The sequence below is a fragment of the Delphinapterus leucas genome, chromosome 13, assembly GCF_059928025.1.
Source record: "Delphinapterus leucas isolate spDelLeu-1000000601 "Yukka" chromosome 13, BTC_Dleu_Yukka2, whole genome shotgun sequence".
Taxonomy (NCBI): domain Eukaryota; kingdom Metazoa; phylum Chordata; class Mammalia; order Artiodactyla; family Monodontidae; genus Delphinapterus; species Delphinapterus leucas.
Genome location: NC_143141.1, coordinates 12,254,310 through 12,276,518, shown reverse-complemented (window position 1 = coordinate 12,276,518; position 22,209 = coordinate 12,254,310). Strand labels below are relative to the sequence as shown.

General features: G+C 37.1%; 1 protein-coding gene across 3 annotated transcripts in view; it reads left to right on the top strand.

The window, feature by feature from the left end:
* Positions 1-22,209, top strand: part of ZC3H8 (zinc finger CCCH-type containing 8) — a 51,353-nt gene that overhangs the window by 11,714 nt on the left and 17,430 nt on the right. Inside the window, exons 3-9 of one of the 3 annotated variants that reach the window (XM_089922804.1) lie at positions 1,526-1,763; positions 2,656-2,795; positions 4,869-4,988; positions 5,390-5,503; positions 6,507-6,614; positions 7,870-7,919; positions 12,510-21,931. In XM_089922804.1, coding sequence (XP_089778930.1) covers positions 1,526-1,763; positions 2,656-2,795; positions 4,869-4,988; positions 5,390-5,503; positions 6,507-6,614; positions 7,870-7,899 — 750 coding nt within the window. In that variant the 3' untranslated portion in view covers positions 7,900-7,919; positions 12,510-21,931. Of the gene's footprint in view, positions 1-1,525; positions 1,764-2,655; positions 2,796-4,868; positions 4,989-5,389; positions 5,504-6,506; positions 6,615-7,869; positions 7,920-12,509; positions 21,932-22,209 lie in introns of those variants that run through there. The other 2 variants (XM_089922805.1, XM_089922803.1) reach the window with 2 other exon arrangements.

The window sequence follows — 22,209 nt, the reverse complement described above, 5'->3', positions numbered from 1 at the left end:
GAATGAATGAGTGTGACTGTTCCAGCAAAACGTTATTTATAAAAGCAGGAGGCCAGGCCTAACCCCTAACCCGAAGCTGTTTACAAGTTTGTTCTATGGTATGTTGGAAAAGGGTGCTCTTTTCTTGAGGACTCAGAGATGAGAAACTTGGAGGCTTGAAGATTGGATTGGTTGGTAGTCTTGTCTGGTGTAATGAAAATAAGATGTACAGTGAAGCCCTTGTCAGGTTAGGCAACCTTCTCAGCTTGTTCGGATTCTTCAAGCAGGGGGCAAATTCATTTTCTAGGCCATAGTCAACCCTCCAGTGGTACAGCTTCTAGCTTGGAAGTTAAACATCAAAGGTAAACCATTAAACTGGACCACCTAGTATATTTTGTGATTCCCCTTTGCTGCCTTCCTCAGTTATGTGAGGGTAGATGAGACCAGGCCCAAAAGCTCTGGAGCAGGATAATTGGCCAATTTAATGACAGACATATCATCTCTTCCTGAGATCAGAATAGGAGCCCTTTGGCAGTTGGGCTTTTTAAAAATAAACTTTTTAATTGAAATGTACTGGTTGTAATTATACAGCCTGATACACCTGTGTCACCAAGTATAGACACCTCTGTAACCAGTACTTGGAAATTTTTATATGCAAAGTGCTTTAAGTTGTCTGCTTTGATCACCTCGGGCTGCTTCAGGGTCAGCTGCCATACCTGAGTTCCTGTTCCAGTGGATGCCTGTGTTTGTAGCTGTCACCTTGGGGCAGCTCCAGCAACAGAGTTAGAAGACTGTTTCTGAAAGTAAAATTAACTTAATTACAGAGAATGGGGCAATTCTTTCTTCTCATCATTGCTGCCACATCCTATGCCACCAGTGCTGTGAGTTATAGGGAAAAAATAGGCTTTGGTATGTGTGATGTATCTTACTTAGTATAGTGGATTTTCAATTGGGCCATTACAGTGTACTTGTTCTTTTATGAAATGACGATCTATTGAGTTAAACCGTTTAAAAGTATAGTCCATGCAAAGGGAGAAATAAAATGTGAACTATAATTCTGTAGTTCCTTTATATCAAATAATTAAGACATAGGGCTTTAGTCTTTCTTTTTTCTTTTCTTTTTTTCTTTTATCGGGGTATAGTTGTTTTACACTGTTGTGTTAGTTTCTACCGTACAGCGAAGTGGAGTTCCCTGTGCTATACAGCAGGTTCTCATTAGTTATCTATTTTATACAGATTAGTGTATGTATGTCAATCCCAATCTCCCAATTCAGCTCACCCCCCGGGACTTTAGTCTTTCAATTCAGTAAAGTACAGTATACAAATTCAGAATCTTCCCTCAAACCATGTTTAAGGATAGATTTTTTTTTTTTTAAATTCTGGAAAATTTCATATACATAAGAACGGAAAGAATAGCATATGAAACCCCTATGTACCCATCTCCCAACCTCAACAGTGATCATGGCCAGTCTTTGCTTCTTCTTTATAACCAGATTGTTTTGAATCATGCTAGGTTTTAAAAATTGAAAATGTAATTTTCACTTAGCTTAGGCACTTTGGAAACTCTACATCACGGAAGAATTTGCAACGTAGAAAATCAAGAAGTAAGGACTATGATGTATATAGTGATAATGATATCTGCAGTCAGGAATCAGAAGATAATTTTGCTAAAGAGCTTCAACAATATATACAAGCTAAAGAGATGGCAAATGTTACTCAATCCTTATCGCTTCCTGAAGAATCTGTGAAGAAAGAGGGAGCAAAGGATACCCAGAAAGGTAAAGGTAAGAGTCCAATTATTTTATCATTTAAAGTTATCTAGAGAAGCAGTCACATTTGTCCACATATGGATGGGGGGGAGGGGTTCGCTTGCATTTTATCTCATGATAAGATCACGTTTTCCTGGATCTTTACACCAAATGTGAGCTGGTCACTTGGTGTACAAACGCTTAGTTTGCCGGAGGACCGGAGAGTGCAGGAGGGTTTTCAAAGGACGTGACTACTTTGAAAGGGAGAATGCTAAACCCCTGGCCTCAGCATGTGTGAAGGACAGGAAATACCTGTTCGCTGTCCTCTAAAGAAGAATGGGTTTAATTAATGTCTGGGATGGTAGTGTGTCCGACTAAACTCAGAAATATATTCTTTTAGATGACTAAAATGAAAGTTAAGCCACAGGTAGGAGAATAAATGACAATTGTAAATGAAATTCTTAATCTTCTCATTTTATTTTTTTCCCTCTTTAAATGTTCCTCTATTTAAAATGGATCTATAGGTAAACTTAATATATAAAATGTTTTCAGGGAGTAATCTGACAGCCATATATGAGGTCTTTTAAAACATTTGAAGGTTTTACTGTTACAGTGCTATAGCAGTTCCTACTTAGATCCATTGTACTCTGAACACTTCAGAAGGATCTGGCTGATGGCTAGCAAGATTGATTTCGTGAATTATCTTGTTTTTTTCCCCAATAATACCTTATATATTTTCACAAAGAGTTAATTTGGGATCCACAGTATATTAATCCAAGAGCTTCTAGAAAGACAGGTCCGCATCATCCTAGTTATTACGCTTCAAGCAGTGGAGAAGTTTTCCTGGATTGTTAGAGAATATACTTCTTAAGAGTAAACTGCTATTGGACTTTTATATCACCTTTAAATTGAACTTTCTTGCTTTTAGCTGTTAAACAAAAAAATAAAAATAAAAACCTTAAAGCTGTTCGCAAGAATGGTAAACAGAAGAAAATGAAGCGAAAATGGCCTGGCACTGGAGACAAAGGATCAAACGCTTCCCTGAGGAAGAGTGGCTCACAGGAACAGGTATGAGAATATATGCCTGTCTGTCGGAGGGCACTGCCTGCCCTTGGATTTTTATCTTGCACCCCAATGGGATCTCCTCTTACCTCCAGTGGGCTCCGTGGGTTCTTCTTTCTCACTGTTGGGTGGCCTTCCCTCACACTTGTTACCTGCCAGCGCCCACTCAGGCCTTAGTGTCGTACCTGTTGCCCCTGTATACACGCACACAAGCCCCCTGATTTCTGAGGGCTGTGCAAAAACAGATATGGGAGGCAGGGAGAATATAATAAGATAGCCATGAGGACATTCCAAAGGCCACAGAGTCTTACAGAGTTTCTACTCTTAAAGTCCCTGGTCTGTTGGTTTTTGACTCCCTCTGGAAATTAAAAATGAATATTTTTGAGCTTTGACCTTATCAGACACTCCCTACCCTCCTGGAATTTTGATTTTGCTTTGTAGAAGTTCCTCTTCCTTGGTCTGCAGATGTAATCACGGTAGAACAATAAGTGACTCCTCTGGACTCTGCTTTTCTGAGGGCTTCTAAGCTGGATGGCCACCTTTTTTTTGTTAGGCTTGGTTCAGGAGGCAAGAGTTGAGGGTGGTAAACTATTAGAAATACCAAATATTATAGATTGAAATGTATTTATATAAAATCTGTTTTACAAAGGAGGAATCCGAAGCCCTAGGGTTTAGGTAACTGCCTGTAGTTACAAGGGCCAGGGCAGGGCTAGACCCAGGCAGTTTCCCTTTCCTTTGTTTTTTTTTAAAATATATATTTATTTACATATTTATTTGGCTGCGCCAGGTCTTAGTTGATTCATGCGGGATCTTTAGTTGCGGCATGTGGGTTCTAGTTCCCTGACAACCTGGGCCCCCTGCACTGGGTGCGTGGAGTCTTAACCACTGGACCACAAGCAAAGTCCCCCCTTTCGTTTGGTTTAGATTGACTCAAATGATTATTCAGCCAAAGCTGGCAGCCCTGCTACACGAGGAACAAATGTAAATATATATGTTAGAATTTAATAACATAATCAAAATAAAACCCAGAGTTAAAACTGACATTTATTAGACACATAATTTTGATGGTGCTAAGTGGAAGTCTGACATTATTGCAAAGCAGATCACATAAATATACAGCCAGCTCCCTTCTTTGTACTTACTGAATTCCTAAGACTGTATGCGGGTATATGGTACGTAGAAGCTGTAAGTTGTACCACAAGTTAACACACTAAAAGTGATTTATGTTTCTAAAGACGTAAAATGAAATTCCCCTTTTGTTTTCATACCTTTTTTGCCATTTTTGAGGGTATATTTCTAATTATGTTTGTTAATTTGAGCTCGTCAGTACACTCAGCTCACACGTAGTGAGCATCTCACTGAAATGAAAGATCACACTACTTTTGCTTTACCTTATGATTTTGAGGTTTGTCCCCATTGTTCTAAAGAGCCTTGTTCTTAGACTTCACTTTTTAATCAGACGTAGTGGTACTTTCCTGTTAAAATTTTTAAATTAATTTTTTAAAATGAGGGCAAGGTACAATAAAATATTCATAATGTTCAGTGATGGAATGCTGTTGAAACTGACAAAACATTAATTTTTTTCAACTGATATACAAAAGTCCACATCTTACCTGCAGGCCAATTCAGAAGAGTTACCTTTTAATGTTTTTAAAGGTGGTTTAAAATAATTTTGTACGGCCTTCCCTGGTGGCACAGTGGATAAGAATCTGCCTGCCAATGCAGGGGACACAGGTTTGATCCCTGGTCTGGGAAGATCCCATATGCCGTGGAGCAACTAAGCCCATGCACCACAACTACTGAGCCTGCACTCTAGAGCCTGCGAGCCACAACTACTGAAGCCCGTGTGCCTAGGGCCTGTGCTGCACAACAAGAGAAGCCACTGCAGTGAGAATCCCGTGCACCGCAATAGAGAGTAGCCCCTGCTCGATGCAACTAGAGAAAGCCTGCACACAGCAACGAAGACCCAATGCAGCCAAAAATAAATAAATAATTTAAAGAACACATTTTTTTGTACAATGGAATAAAATATTTAATTTTTTATTTCTCACATTTAGTTTTTTGTTTTTGTTTTCAAAGGATGGTAAACCTAAAGAGAAGCAGCCTGTGAGAATGAGTCAGGGATTCATCAACCAACATACGGTGCAACGCCAGGGAAAACAAATTTGTAAATATTTTCTTGAAAGGAAATGTATTAAGGTATAAAAAATGTGTAAGCAAAAATATACTAAAATGTAAGATATAGCAAAAATGTACTAAAACCAGCTCCTCTTTCCATTAGACACTCCAAAAGCATACCTGTACAATTTTAGAACCGTTTCCTTCTGGGAAAGTTTCAATTAGGAAATTTTACTGAAATATTCTTTTATGTTTAGGAGAATAGATAATTTTTTTAAAATGCTTTGTGTTAAAAATATTAAGGACTTGACAGATTTTTTAAGCAGATATATATATGTGATGTGGTTATGATAGCTCGTTAAGAATTAGACTGTACTGCTTCTAAGACTTTGTTTTCTTCTAGAATCATTAAGTTAAGTAGGAATTGTAATGACTTAACTATGAGGAATAATGGTTTTTCCTTGTCCCTTCTTTTGGCCCAGGGAGACCAGTGTAAATTTGATCATGCTGCAGAGATAGAGAAGAAAAAGGAAATGTGTAAGTTTTATGTACAAGGATATTGTACCAGAGGTGAAAACTGCCTGTATTTGCATAATATCCTTTATCACAAGGTACAGTAACTTTACTTTTCATAAACATTTACACGAATGTAAAATTTTGAGTGAAACCAAGTGTTTTAGCCACGGCAAAATCACATTATCCAAGCTCAACTCAGTGTTGAAGTGATTACATTGTACACAGATTTTTCTTCTTTTTCCCCCAAGCAAGAGTCTTTAGAAATTCTCTCAGATGCACATCCTCTCAACCTGGGTAGTGTAACAGCTTCACGAGACCTATTCAGACCTATCCAGAAAAACTTCTCTGAATTTCTGCTGTGACATCTACTAATTGAATCTATATTCATGTAATCTACTTCATAAAAGAGGCAGGAATTGCACAGTTTGGGAGTACTCTTTTTCTGCACATTCAGTATTGTATAGAGGTTCATTGTCCCTTAATTTGAAGAATAACCCTAACTCTTCAGTGTAAATGGTCTAGACATGTTGTAAAAATACAAACATAAACATTTTAGGGTAATTGGACCTTTGATCAACACAAAAGTTGTTTTCCTTCAGTCATTCAATACAAGGAATCGCAAATTCTAACTTGAGAAATTTTTCCTAGAAAACAATATCGAAGCTGTATAAATTGTTCCTATTTTATACAAGCCTAATATATGAAGGATCCAGATTTGTAAGACATATCATTGTCATTGACTTTAATCCCCCCACCGCAAAAGAATGCTTTAAAAATAATCCCATTTCTCAAAGTATTTAAAATACACATCCCTCTCTTATATCGGTGAAATATACCTGTAGTTTATTTTAAGAATGGATATGAAGGAAAAAAGTGTCCTGTGATAGCCAATAAACTTTATAATCATCCTAAAATTAGATTTTTCTTATAACCCAGTTAATAATTTACTGTCTCATATTTTAAATAGAGAATTTGTTTCTACTAGTAGAAAAGAACTTTACGTAGGAAAAATAAAGTTACTAAATTAATAACAAATTATTTTAGTTGGATTACAGTTCTTTTCCTTAACATTTGGGTTAACATGAATATCCTTGCAAGTTTTACCATACAGGAGCAAAATGTTATCAGGGAGAACATTGCAAGTTTTCACATGCTCCACTGACTGCTGAAACACAAGAACTGTTGGCTAAAGTAAGTACAATTTTAATTTTTGTTTCTCTCTTTTTTTTTTTTTTTTTTTTAAATTTATTTTATTTTTGGCTGTGTTGGGTCTTCGTTGCTGCGCACGGGCTTTCTCTAGTTGTGGTGGGCTGGGGCCACTCTTCGTGGCGGTGCGCAGGCCTCTCATTGCAGTGGCCTCTCCTATTGTGGAGCACGGGCTTTAGGCGCACAGGCTTCAGTAGTTGTGGCACGTGGGCTCAGTAGTTGTGGCTTGCGGGCTTTAGAGCGCAGGCTCAGTAGTTGTGGTGCATGGGCCTAGTTGCTCCGTGGCATGTGGGATCCTCCCGGACCAGGGCTTGAACCCGTGTCCCCTGCATTGGCAGGCAGATTCGTAACCACTGCGCCCCCAGGGAAGGCCCTGTTTTTCTTTTTTAAAGAATACTTTTGAACTAAGGGTGGAATTTGAAAAGACACTCACAGTTTCTTAAGGAGAGTGCCTCATAGGGTAGCATGTGGGTTATATTAGGACTGATAATCTAAGGATTTACTTCCGTTTAGAAAATTCATTTGTATATTTTTCCTTGTAGCTTAAAGGAAAATTTATACTTACTGCTGGTGTAAATTGGAATGTTCTTAAAACCTTCAGTGTAGTTAGCAACCTTAGTAGCTAAGTTAACCAGAGGAAAACAAAGCAAATAGGAGAAATAGTACTCCTGTTATACTCTTAGAAGGAGAGTTAAGGATCATCGGTTGATAAATATTTTAGGGTTACATCAAAACATACTTATGTAGTTATTTCAAAGTTTTCTTCAAATATTCTTTCAAGTGTAAGAAAAGATAATTGAAAAGTAATAGTCGTTTATGTTCTTTCATTTCCCATGTGTTAATTGGAGCTAGTCTCTTCAAAATTAAACTGAAATATAAGTGAAAATAAAAGATTCTTTTAAAACCAAACCATTCCATCTTGCGGCAGAAGTTCCCTTGACTATATTGCAAATATTATAAAGTCAAAGGTCCTTGTTTCTGGATATTTTTAGTTGTGAAATATGAAGGGTTACCCTGGGATTAGAAATTATACCAAATATTTGGTTGTTTATTAGCATGAATGTATGTGGAAAAAATGATAAATGTAAAAGTCATTTTCCAGTTCCCCTTATAGTAAATATTATTAGATGATTACTAGGATGAATATTATTGGAATCTTTAGAAAATTACAAGAGTATTATGATGTACCTGAATTTAATGCATAAAAATGATTGCATGATTTTTTTTCCCCCCATACTAGGCTTTGGATCCTGAAAAGAAGTCGTCATGAAAATAAAATACATAAAAAAGGTAAAATTTATGATTTAACACTTTTTTCCCCCTCTGAAATGTCTCTAGAAATTGGCATGGGGACATAGGCCTTTTTACATTTTCTCAAATAGAAGTCTTTTTCTCTCTCCTACCCCACTAAAAACTTATAAAATATTTGATACATATAAATAGATATATATGTGGATCTCCATGGACCTGCTTCCCTTTCTGGATTTGTCACTGTCTTTTTGTGTTTTTATTCTTCTGTCTTGTTTCTTTGTAAATTTACCAAATGTGTATGATTCACCAAATATCATATTTAGTTTTGCTTGGGTTTGGATATTAAACAGTATCACATTCTATACTTATTGGTGACTTGCTGTTTTCGCTCAGCATTATGCTTGTAAGATTCATTCATGTATATGCATGCAGCTGTCATTCATTTTTACTCTTGTATAGCATTTATTCTATGAATATGTTACAAATTATTTAGTCATTCTATTGACGGACATTGAGGTTATTTTCAATTTTTAAAATATAAACTGTTATTATAAATAACTGTTTCACATGTCTTCTGATGAAAATGTGTGTGAGTTGTCCTGAGTGTACCAAGGAATAGAATTGTTGTATCATCTTAAAACTTAAGATAATACCAATCTTTTCTGAAGTACTTATAACAGTTTTTATTGCCATCAACTGTGTAAAAGAATTTCTGTTGCTCCCCACTCACTAATGCTTTATATTGTCACGACTTTAAATTTTTTGACCAATTTAGTGGGTGTAAAAATGGTGCCGCATAGCTGTATTTTCATAAAGTTCAGCATTTTTTCTTAAGCTTACTGGCTTTTGAGCTTCATCTCCAGGGAAATGCCATTAATGTCTTTTGCCTATGCTTCTGTTGGGCTGATTGTCCTTTATAAATTGATTTTTATATACAAATTGTTTGTGACGTATGTGTGACAAGTCTTCTCCCATTTTGTGGGCTGTCTTTTCACTTTTTTAAAGGCGTTTCAGTGAGCAGAATTACTTGTTTTGGCGATCTTTTTCTTTATGGTAGGTTTTGTGTTTTGCGCCTTACTTAAGAAATCCTTCCCTATCATGAGGCTGTAAAGTACTTTAATTTTTATTAGGTTTTTATAGTTTTGCTTTTTACATTTATATTTTAATCCTTTGGAAAGTCTATCAGTTAACAGTTGTCACAATAATGGTGTTTAAAACCAACCACAAGACTCTCAGTAGCATATAAAAGTAAACATTTCTTTTTCCATGCATCTGCAGATAGGCTGGGAATAGGCTGATACAGGCTGGCTCTGGCTGGGTTGGTTGTGCTTCATAAAGCAGAACCACTGGGATGGTTCTGCCCCACATTTGTTTCACTCTCCTCCTGGGACCAGGGGGCTAGCTGGGGCATGTTTTTCTCATGGCATTGGCAGAAGGACAAGAGGGCAAGGCCCTGTTTGTATCACATCATGTTTACTTACAACCCATTGACCAAAGTAAGTCACAAAGCAAGCCCAAAGTTAGGGAGTAGGAAAGTATACTCTACTTTCTGTACTTTCCATGTGGGAGGAGTTGCTAAATTACATGAAAATTTTTCTGAAGGGACCTTGAGGGAATTATGCTAAGCAGAATAAGTCAGAGAAAGAAATATACCGTTATGATTTCACTTATGTCTAAAAAACAAAACAAATGGACAAATAAAACCAAACCAAAATCATAGATTCAGAGAACAGAGTGGTGGTTACCAGAAGGGATGGGGATTGGGCAGTGGGTGAAACAGGTGAAGAAAGGGGTCAAGAGGTACAAACTTCCAGCAATAAAATAAATCGGTCATGGGGCTGTAGTGTACGGCATGGTGACTATAGTCAGTAATGTTGTAGAGCATACTTGAAAGTTGCTGAGAGAGTAAATCCTAAAAGTTAAGTATGTATGGTGTTAGGTGGTAACTAGACTTACTGTAGCAATCATTTCTCAATCTATACAAATACTGAGTTATTATGTTGTACACCTAAAGCCAGTATAATGTTATATGTCACTTATACCTCAATAAAAATTTTTTTTAATTACACGAAAAAGAGGGTAGCTGTGGGTATAGGGAAAAGGGAAGAATTAAGACTAATTGATTTTTTTTTTTTTTTTATACAGTGTGCTATAGGGACTTGATTTTCTTTTTTTACCCCATACGGATAACCAATCTCCCAGGACCATTCAAATGAAAAGACTGCCCTTTCCCCACTGATTTGTAATGCCCCCTCTGGTATATATCGAGTTTCCTTCAAACAGAGGTCTATTTCTGGGGTCTCTGTTCTGTTCCTTTTGTCTTTTGCTCTAGTACTCTACTGCCTTAATTACTTTAGCTTTGTTGGATTTTGATATAGTTTGATAATTTTTCTAATGTTGTTCTTCAGGAGCACCTTGACTATTTTGGACCCTTTTACTTTGTTAGTTTTTTTAAAAACAGCTTTGTTGAGGTATGATTTATATATCACTTGTTGTAAGTGTATAATTCAATATTATTTGGTAAATTTACAGAGTTGCATAGCATCACAAAATCTAGTTTTAGAAGGTTTTTGACACCCCCAAAAGATTCCTTTTACCCATTTGCAGTCACTTTCCAATCCCACTAATGAATTTTCTAGATTTGCCTTTTCCGGGTATTTCATATAAATTTCAACATGTGGTCTTTTTTTGTTTTTGTTTTGTTTTTTTATTTTTGGCTGAGTTGGGTCTTCTTTGCTGCGCGTAGGCTCTCTATAGTTGCAGTGTGCGAGCTTCTCGTTGCAGTGGCTTCTCTTGTTGCGGAGCATGGTCTCTAGGTGTGTGGGCTTCAGTAGTTGTGGCACACGGGCTTAGTTGCTCTACGGCAAGTGGGATCTTCCCAGACCAGGGCTCGAACCCGTGTCCCCTGCCTTGGCAGGTGGATTCTCAACCACTGCGCCACCAGGGAAGCCCCAGCATGTGGTCTTTTGCTTCTGGCTCTTTTCATATAGTGTAATGGTTTTGAGATTCATCAATGCTTTAGCATATATCAGTGATTTTTAAAAAAAGTAATTGCTCCATTATTCCATTGTATGGGTATACCACTTTTTTTAATCCTTTCAACAATTGATATTTGTGTTATTTCCAATTTTTAGTTATTATGAATAATTCTGCTGTGAGCATTTGTGTATGAATCTTTGTGTTGTGGACGTACTTTTTTTTGTTTTTTGGAAAATGAGAAACCTAAATATATTGTCAAAATATGCCTTGGAGATAGCACACAAAAGCAATGTTACGAAGCTACCAAATGCATAAATGAATATTCTCTTGAGGAACTTCTCATCTAAGGACTTTTTTCCCTTTTGGTGGTACAATTAGGAACAGGTGGGTTTTGTGAAACTTTTTGGTGCTGGTGGGTGGCTGTCAGTTCAGGGTAGGTTTGGACCTGTGTTAATTTGAAGCACTTTTTCCTCAAGCAGGGATGACTTATTTCTAGGTCATGGGATCAAGAGGTGACTACTTGAGATCACAGAAAACCTTAGGTTGCATCAAGGAAGTATTGGTAGGCGGAAGAATCAGGATGAGCTTATTATTAGCTTTGCAGACATACATTTTTATTTATCTTGAGTAGGTTACTACTTTAGTGGAATTTCTGGGTCCGACAGTAAATACATGTTTAACTTTTTAAGAACTGCCACATTGTTTTACAAAGTGGCTGCATTATTTTACATTCCAGACAGCATTGTGGGAAGATTTTAGTTTCTTCACATCCTCACCAATGCTTGTTATTGTCAGCTGTTTTGATTATAGCTTTTCTGTTAGGGGTGAGCTGGAATCTCATTGTAGTTGTAATTTGCATTTCTCTAATGGCTAATGGTGTTGAGCATATTTTCATGTGCTGTTGGTGGATTCAGATCTTTGCCCATTTTTTAATTGGGTTGTAAGCTTATTATTGAGTTGTAAGAGTTCTTTATATATGTTGGATACAAATCCTTTATCAGATATATAATTTGTAAATATTTTGTCTCAATCTGTGGCTTTGTCTTTTTGTCGCAATTTGTGCTTGCCTTTTAAAAAGAGTGTCTATTGAAGCATGAACGTTTTCATTTTGTTGTAGTACACTATCAGTTTTTTTCCATCATGGATCATGCTTTTGGTGTTTCATCTAAAAATTCTTTGTCTAATCCAAGGTCACAAGATTCACTTTTATGTTCTAAATTCGTTTTAATAGCTTTAGCTCTTATATTTATGTCTGTGATTCATTTTGAGTTAATTTTTGGGAATGGTGTGAGTTAGGATCCAAATTTTTGTTTTGCATATAGATACCCAATTGTTCCAGCAAGCATTTAAAAAAACTACCCTTTCCCCACTGAGTTGCCTTGGCACCTTTGTCAAAAATCAGTTGAACTAAATGTAAGGATTTATTTCTGGGCTCTCAGTTGTGTTCTCTTGATCTATAATGTTTATCCTTATATACTGTCACTGTCTTGATCACTGTAACTTTATATAGTTGTTCTTTGGTATCCAAGGGGAATTGGTTGTAGGATCCCACAAATACTAAAATCCATGGATGCTCAAGTCCCTTATATAAAATGGCATATTTGCAGATAACCTAAGGACATTCTCTTGTATGCTTTAAACCATCTCTAGGTGACTCAAAATACCTAAAATACAGTGTAAATGCTGCGCGGATAGTTGCTGACGCACGGCAAGTTCAAGTTATGCTTTTTGGAACTTTCTGGGATTCTTTTTCCCAAATATTTTTGATCCACAGTTGATTGAATCTGTGGGTGCGGAAGTTGCAGATATGGAGGAGTGACTGTACCAAGTTTTGAAATAAGGAATTGCAGGCTGTCTAGTTTTGTTCTTCTTCTCCAAGATTGTTGTGGCTATCCTGTATTTTGCTTTTCCATGTAAATTTTAGGATCAGCTTGTAAATTTCTGCAAAAAACGTATGCTGGACGTTAAAAGGATCATACAGCATGATCAAGTGGGGTTTATCCCAGGAATGCAAGGATTCTTCAATATACGCAAATCAATCAACGTGATACACCATATTAACAAATTGAAGGAGAAAAACCATATGATCATCTCAATAGATGGAGAGAAAGCTTTCAACAAAATTCAACACCCATTTATGATAAAAACCCTGCAGAAAGTAGGCATAGAGGCCTCAACATAATAAAGGCCATATATGACAAACCCATAGCCAACATTGTCCTTAATGGTGAAAAACTGAAACCATTTCCACTAAGATCAGGAACAAGACAAGGTTGCCCACTCTCACCACTCTTATTCAACATAGTTTTGGAAGTTTTAGCCACAGCAATCAGAGAAGAAAAAGAAATAAAAGGAATCCAAATTGGAAAAGAAGAAGTAAAGCTGTTACTGTTTGCAGATGACATGATACTATACATAGAGAATCCTAAAGATGCTACCAGAAAACTACTAGAGCTAATCAATGAATTTGGTAAAGTAGCAGGATACAAAATTAATGCACAGACATCTCTGGCATTCTTATACACTAATGATGAAAAATCTGAAAGTGAAATCAAGAACACACTCCCATTTACCATTGCAACAAAAAGAATAAAATATCTAGGAATAAACCTACCTAAGGAGACGAAAGACCTGTATGCAGAAAATTATAAGACACTGATGAAAGGAATTAAAGATGATACAAATAGATGGAGAGATACACCATGTTCTTGGATTGGAAGAATCATTGTGAAAATGACTCTACTACCCAAAGCAATCTACAGATTCAGTGCAACCCCTATCAAACTACCAATGGCATTTTTCACAGAACTAGAACAAAAAATTTCACAATTTGTATGGAAACACAAAAGACCCCGAATAGCCAAAGCAATCTTGAGAGAAAAAAACGGAGCTGGAGGAATCAGACTCCTTGACTTCAGACTATACTACAAAGCTATAGTAATCAAGACACTATGGTACTGGCACAAAAACAGAAATATAGATCAATGGAACAGGATAGAAAGCCCAGAGGTAAACCCACGCACGTATGGTCACCTTATCTTTGATAAAGGAGGCAAGAATATACAGTGGAGAAAAGACTGCCTTTTCAGTAAGTGGTGCTGGGAAAACTGGACAGGTACATGTAAAAGTATGAAATTAGAACACTCCCTAACACCATACACAAAAGTAAACTCAAAATGGATTAAAGACCTAAATGTAAGGCCAGAAACCATCAGACTCTTAGAGGAAAACATAGGCAGAACACTCTATGACATAAATCACAGCAAGATCCTTTTTGACCCACCTCCTAGAGTAATGGAAATAAAAACAAAAATAAACAAATGGGACCTAATGAAACTTCAAAGCTTTTGCACAGCAAAGGAAACCATAAACAAGACCAAAAGACAACCCTCAGAATGGGAGAAAATATTTGCAAACGAAGCAACTGACAAAGGATTAATCTCCAGAATTTACAAGCAGCTCATGCAGCTCAATAACAAAAAAACAACCCCATCCAAAAATGGGCAGAACACCTAAATAGATATTTCTCCAAAGAAGATATACAGATTGCCAACGAACACATGAAAGAATGCTCAACATCATTAATCATTAGAGAAATGCAAATCAAAACTACAATGAGATATCATCTCACACCGGTTAGAATGGCCATCATCAAAAAATCTAGAAACAGTAAATGCTGGAGAGGGTGTGGAGAAAAGGGAACACTCTTGCACTGTTGGTGGGAATGTAAATTGATACAGCCACTATGGAGAACAGTATGGAGGTTCCTTAAAAAACTAAAAATAGAACTACCATACGACCCAGCAATCCCAGTACTGGGCATATACCCTGAGAAAACCGTAATTCAACAAGAGTCACGTACCACAGTGTTCATTGCAGCTCTGTTTACAATAGCCAGGACATGGAAGCAACCTAAGTGTCCATCAACAGATGAATGGATAAAGAAGATGTGGCACATATATACAATGGAATATTACTCAGCCATAAAAAGAAATGAAATTGAGTTATTTGTACTGAGGTGGATGGACCTAGTAAGTCAGAAAGAGAAAAACGAATACCGTATGCTAACACATATATATGGAATCTAAGAAAAAAAAAAAGGTCATGAAGAACCTAGGGGTAAGACGGGAATTAAGACACAGACCTACTAGAGCATGGACGTGAGTATATGGGGAGGGGGAAGGGTAAGCTGTGACAAAGTGAGAGAGTGGGATGGACATATATACACTATCAAACGTAGGGTGGATAGCTAGTGGGAAGCAGCCGCATGGCACAGGGAGATTAGGTAGGTGGTTTGTGACCACCTAGAGAGGTGGGATAGGGAGGGGGGGAGTGAGGGAGACGCAAGAGGGAAGAGATATGGGAACATATGTATATGTATAACTGATTCACTTTGTTGTAAAGCAGAAACTAACACACCATTGTAAAGCAATTATACTCCAATAAAGATGTTAAAACAAAAAGATGTTAAACAAAAAGATGTTAAAACAAAATCAGTATATGTATAACTGATTCACTTTGTTGTAAAGCAGAAACTAACACACCATTGTAAAGCAATTATACTCCAATAAAGATGTTAAAACAGAAAACCAAAACCTATGCTGGGATTTTGACAGTTTGCATTCAATCTGTGGAGGATTGCCGTGTTAATAATATTGAGTCTTCTGATCTGTGAACATCTTCATTCATTTAGATTTTTAATTCTCTCAGTGTTTTGTAGCTTTCATTGTACAAGTGTACTGTTTACACTTTTTCTGTTTAATTTATTCCTACAGATTTTATTCTGGTTGATGCTGTTGTTGAATGGAATTGGTTTTTAAACTTCATTTTTCGGTCATTCATTTGCTGTATTTAGAGAATTAAGTTTTGTTTATTGATCTTGTTTCCTGAGACTTTGCTGAACTCACTTATTAGCTCTAGTAGGTTTGTGTGTGTATGTGTGTGTGTGTGTGTGTGTGTGTGTGTGTGTGGCGTCCCTTAGGAATTTCTACGTGTAGGATCATGTTATCTGAGAGTAAAGACAGTTTTACTTCCTCCTTTCTAATCTGTGTGCTTTTTATTTCTTTTTCTTGCCTGATTTCACTGGCTAGAAACTCCTTTACAGCACTGAATAGAAGTGAGAGAGTGGGCATCATTGTCTTTTTCCTGATATTAGGGAAAAGCGTTCAGTCCTTCATCATTGTGTGTAATTTTTGCTGTAGGTTTTTGAAGCATACTCTATTAATTTGAGGAAGCTCTCTTCTATTCCTAGTTTATTGAGAGCTTTTATCATGGATGGGTGTTGGATTTTGTCAAATGCTTTTTCCACTGTTGAGATGCTCATACCATTTTTCCCCTTTATCCTATTATACGACATCCTACATTAATATGGCATATTTGAACATGTAACCAGTCTTGTGCTCTTGAGATAAATCTACCTGGGCATGGTGTATAATCTACTTTATATATTTTGGGATTTGCTTTGCTAATATTTTATTAAGGATTTCTATCTTTGTTCATAATGTGTATTCATGTGTAGCTTTTTTTTCTTTGTGATCTCTTTTTCTAGCTTTGGTATTGGTAATACTGGTCTCCTAGGGTGAGTTGAGTAGTGTCCTTTCTTCCTTTATTTTCTGGAAGAGTTTTTGAAGGATTAGTATTATTTTTTCTTTAATTGTTTGGTAGAATTCACCAGTGAAGACAGCTGAGCCTGAGCTTTTCTTTAACAGAAGATTTTACAAACAGATTCAGTGTCTTTCCTTTTTATAGGTTTATTCAGATTACTTTTTTCTTGAGTAAGTTTTGGTAATTTGTACTTCTTATTAATTTTTCCATTTCATCTAAAAGTTGTCTACTTTATTGGTATAAATTTGTTCATAGTATTATTTTATAATCCTTTTGATTTCTGTATCAAAAAGATTTTTATATCAAAAAAAGATTTCTATGTCAAAGATTTTGATTTCTGGGGGACGTCCCTGGTGGTCCAGTGGGCAAGACTCCATGCTCCCAATGGAGGGGGCCTGAGTTCGATCCCTGGTTGGGGAACTAGATCCTGCATGCATGCTGCAACTAAGAAGCCCGCATGCCTCAGTGTACTGCAACTAAGATGTACTGCAACTAACGTACTGCAACTAAGATCCAATGCAGCCTAAATAAATAAATATTTAACATATAACAAAGATTGTATTAAAAAAATGATTTTGGGGCTTCCCTGGTGATGCAGTGGTTGAGAGTCCGCCTGCCGATGCAGGGGACATGGGTTCGAGCCCTGGTCCAGGAAGATCCCACATGCCGCGGAGCAACTAAGCTCGTGAGCCACAACTACTGAGCCTGTTCTCTAGAGCCTGTGAGCCACAACTCCTCAGCCCATGTGCCGCAACTGCTGAAGCCTGTGTGCCTATAGCCTATGCTCTACAACAAGAGAAGCCACTGCAATGAGAAGCCCGTTCACCACAACGAAGAGTAGCCCCCGCTCACCGCAACTAGAGAAAGCCCGTGCGCAGCAGCGAAGACCCAACGCAGCCAAAAATAATGAATAAATATATACATACATCTTAAAAAAAACAACTGTGTTAAAGTATACATTACATGCAATAAATTGCACCCATTTTAGGTATGTAGTTTAGTGAATTTTAACACATATACATACCCATGTAACCACTACCACAGTTAGCACCCCAAAATGTCCCCATGTGACACTTTACAATCCATTCTTCCCCTCCATCAGGTCCCAGGCAACCACTGGTACTCTTTCAGTAAGGAAAGATTCATTTTGCCAGTTCTAGAATTTCATATGAGTGGAGTCCTGTAATATACTCTTTTGTGTTTGTGTCTTTTGTGCAGCAGAGTGCATTTCTTTTTATTGCTGAATTGTATTCTTTTGGACGGATATACTTCAGTTTGTTTATCCACGCATCTGTTGATGGACATTTGACTGTTATCAGTAAAGCTTCAGTGCACACTTATGCTCAAGCCTTTGTGGCAGTACAGTTTTTTCTTGGCTGCACCGCACTGCATGTAGGATCTTGGTTCCCTGACCAGGGATTGGACCACTGCCCCCTGCAGTGCAAGTGTTGAGTCTTAACCGCTGGGCCCACCAGGGAATTCCCCTACAATTTTAAATAAAAGTAGTGATAGTACACTTTTGTCCTAGATGTTAAAGGAACCGCTGTTAATACTTCCTCAATTGACTGCAATCTTTGCTGTGATTTTCTGGTAGATACTCTTTATCAGATTAAGGAAATTCCCTTCAAATAGTAGTTTGATAAAAGTTTCAGAGGTTTTTGTTTCTTTGTTTTATAATCGTGAGTAGATGTAAATGTTGGATTTTTGGGAATTCTTTTGAGATGAGCACGAGTTTTTCTATTCTGCTAATGTGACGAATTATATCTATGGGTTTAGAAATGTAAAGCTACCCTTGCATTCCTGAGATAAACAAAATTTTCTAATTTAAAACTTTTTGAATGTTTTGGCATAATCATGATATTCTCTTCTTAATATCTGTAGCATCTGAAATTATAGCTGCCTTTTTATTCCTTATATTGATTATTTGTGCCTTTTATTCTTTTTTTTATAAATTTATTTATTTACTTTTGGCTGCCTTTGTTTCTTTGTTGCTGTGCGTGGGCTTTCTCTAGTTGTGGCGAGCGGGGGGCCACTCTTCGTTGCACTGCGTGGGCTTCTTATTGCAGTGGCTTCTCTTGTTGTGGAGCATGAGCTCTAGGCACGAGGGCTTAAGTAGTTGTGGCACGCGGGCTCAATAGCTGTGGCTCGCAGGCTCTAGAGCGCAGGTTCAGCAGTTGTGGCGCACAGGCTTGGTTGCTCCGCAGCATGTGGGATCTTCCCGAACCAGGGCTCAAACCTGTTCCCCTGCATTGGCAGGCAGATTTTTAACTACTGCACCACCAGGGAAGCCCCTTTTATTCTTTTTGATCAACTTTTCTGGAGGTTTAACAGTTCTATTATCCTTTATAAAGAACCAACTTTGCTTTTGTTAATTCTGTTTTATATTAATCTTTCATTTCATTAATTTCTCTTCTTTATTATAGCATTCATTTTACATTCTTTGAGCTTATTTTGCCTCAAAATTGATTGTTTCCTTTTCTAATACATACATCTAAACCTATAAATTTCTCTCAATGTACTATTTGATTTATATCCTAGAAGTTTGTTTCATTAAATATTTTTCATCAAGGTAGTGTATTTAGATAGTTTTAAAAGTCATGTAGTTTTACAAGGATTATCATGGAAAAACAGCAAAATGGAAGTCCTTCATTTCATGATTATTTCTGTAGATGCTGAAAAGACTTCCTCCAAAATTCAATGCTTGTTCCTTATTTGAAAATAAATACTTGAGAAGATAGGAATGGATGGATGCTTTTTTTTTTTTAAATTGTGGTAAAATACACATAACATATTTACCATCGTAACCATTTTTAAGTGTATGATTCACTGGTATTTGAGTACAGGCATATCGTTGTGCAACCATCGCCGCCATGCATCTTGCAAAACTGTAACTTCATACTCCTTAAAGAAGAACTCCCCATTTCACCCTTCCCCAGGCCCTTGGCAATCACCATTCTACTTTCTGTCTTTATGATTTTTGACTACTCAAGGTACCTCTTGTAAGTGGAATCATACAGTATTTATCTTTTCGAGACTGACTTATTTCACTTAACCTGTATCTTCAAGGTTCATCCATATTGTAGGATATTTCGGAATTTCAGTCCTTTTTAAGGCTGAATAATATTCCATTGTATTGGGACTTCCCTGGCGGTCCAGTGGTTAAGACTCTGCACTCCCAATGCAGGGGGTGTGGATTCGATTCCTGGTCGGGGAACCGAGATCCCACATGCTGCACGGCGCAGCCAAAAAATTAAAAAAAAAAAAATTTCCATTGTATATATCTACCACATTTTGCTTAACCACTCATCTGTCAGTGGTTACTTGGTTTGCTTCCATGTTTTAACTATTGTGAATAACGCTACTGTGACCATGGATGTGCAGATATCTTTTTGAAACCTTGCTTTCAATTCTGAGTATATACCCAGAAGCAGAATTGCTGGATCATGTGATAATTCTATCTTGAATTTTTTGAGGAACCGCCATACTGTTTTCCAAGAGGCTGTACCATTTTTACATTTCCACCAACAGTACACAGGGTTCCAATTTCTCCCATTCTCATCAACACTTGTTATTTTCAGTTGTTTTGACAGTAGCCTACCTAATGGGTATAAAAGGTGGTTATCTCGTTGTAGTTTTGATTTGCATTTCCCTAATTAGTGATGTTGAACACCTTTTCATGAATACTCTTTTACTTGAAAGAATAACTCAGAGGCAGGGATTTCCCTGGTGGTACAGTGGTTAGGAATCTGCCTACCAGGGCAGGGGACACAGGTTTGATCCCTGGTCTGGGAAGATCCCACATGCCATGGAGCAACTAAGCCCGTGTGCCACAACTACTGAGCCTGCTCTCTAGAGCCCACGAGCTACAACTACTGAGCCCACACACCTGGAGCCTGTTCTCTGCAACAAGAGAAGCCACTGGAATGAGAAGCCCGCGCACCACAGCGAAGAGTGGCACCCCTCTCAACAGAACTAGAGAAAGCCAGTGTGCAGCAACGAAGACCCAACACAACCAAAAAAAGAAAAAGAAAAAAAAAAAAACTCAGGGGCAAACTGTTTGGTTTTTTCAGATGTGGATGTTTGGCAAGTAGATTTTCACAGATGAATGGAGTGACCCTGTCACTTCAAGAAAAACAACTGAAAGTGTATGTTATTGATGATAAAGTTCTGGCTTTTGAGCAAAAATTACAGTTTTGGAACATTTGATCTGCCTCTGTGAGCTTGAAAGCTTTCCTGTACTTAAAGACTTTTTGGTAAGATTGGTTGGTGATGATATTAAAGAATGTGATTCTTAAAATGCTATAGAATGAAGCATTCGAAAGATCTGCATAAATTAGTAAGGTAATATTTTCCAAATAAATAATGCATGATATTATAAAGTATGCCTGTGTAAAATATACATCCAACCTACAGTGTAGATTAATAGATTTTAATGTAACAGTACAGAAAATTTCTTGTTGTGGTTTCAGATTCTACATTGCAGCCAGAGATTTGTTTGCGTTTGCTTTTAATATTCATTGGCCCATCATTTTATTTTTAGCTTTTCTGAGTCAGTTTAGGTTTGTTTCTTTAATAGTGCATATAGTTGGGTTTTGCTCTGTGAGCCAAGCCAGAAATCCATGTTTTTCTTTTGCTAAGTGAATTAATCCGTTCACATTTATTGAAATGACAGAATGTTTGATTTATAGTTACTATGTATATTATGTTATCTCTGTGATGGTTTTTCTTTTTTTTTGCTCTTCGTTTTACTTTCTTCATCTAATTTGTATTCTTCTTCTTCTTCCACTTTTGTCCATTTACCCTTATTAAGTTTCCATTCAAATCTGGTCTGTATTATAGTCTTCATTTTTGATGTGATTACTGTTTCTTCTGTCATTTCTGGGGTCAGTCAACTCTTGTTTCATTACTTTTTTTTTAATCTTTATTGGAGTATAATTGCTTTACAATGGTGTGTTAGTTTCTGTTTTATAACAAAGTGAATCAGCTATACATGTACATATATCCCCATATCTCCTCCCTCTTGCGTCTCCCTCCCTCCCACCCTCCCTATCCCACCCCTCCAGGCGGTCGCAAAGCACCGAGCTGATCTTCCTGTGCTATGTGGCTGCTTCCCACTAGCTAGCTATTTTATATTTGGTAGTGTATATATGTCCATGCCAGTCTCTCACTTCATCCCAGCTTACCCTCCCCCCTCCCCGTGTCCTCAAGTCCATTCTCTATGTATGTCTGCGTCTTTATTCCTGTCCTGATGCTAGGTTCTTCAGAACCTTTTTTTTTTTTTTTAGATTGCATATATATGTGTTAGCGTATGGTATTTGTTTTTCTCTTTCTGACTTCCACAGACCCTAGGTCCATCCACCTCACTACAAATAACTCAATTTCGTTCTTTTTTTATGGCCACTTCCATTTTTTTGGTTCAGTTTTGGACTTAGTTTTTGAATTGCAATTCAAGTTGTTTGTTTTTTTTTTCCATATACCTAAACTGGGATATTTAATTCAGCTTGGATTTTTGTGTTAGTTTTCTTCTTTGCATGTTGTTTTTGGTGGATTTGTTTTTCTCTTTCTGACTTCCACAGACCCTAGGTCCATCCACCTCACTACAAATAACTCAATTTCATTCTTTTTTATGGCTACTTCCATTTTTTTGGTTCAGTTTTGGACTTAGTTTTTGAATTGCAATTCAAGTTGTTTTTTTTTTTTTCCATATACCTAAACTGGGATATTTAATCCAGCTTGGATTTTTGTG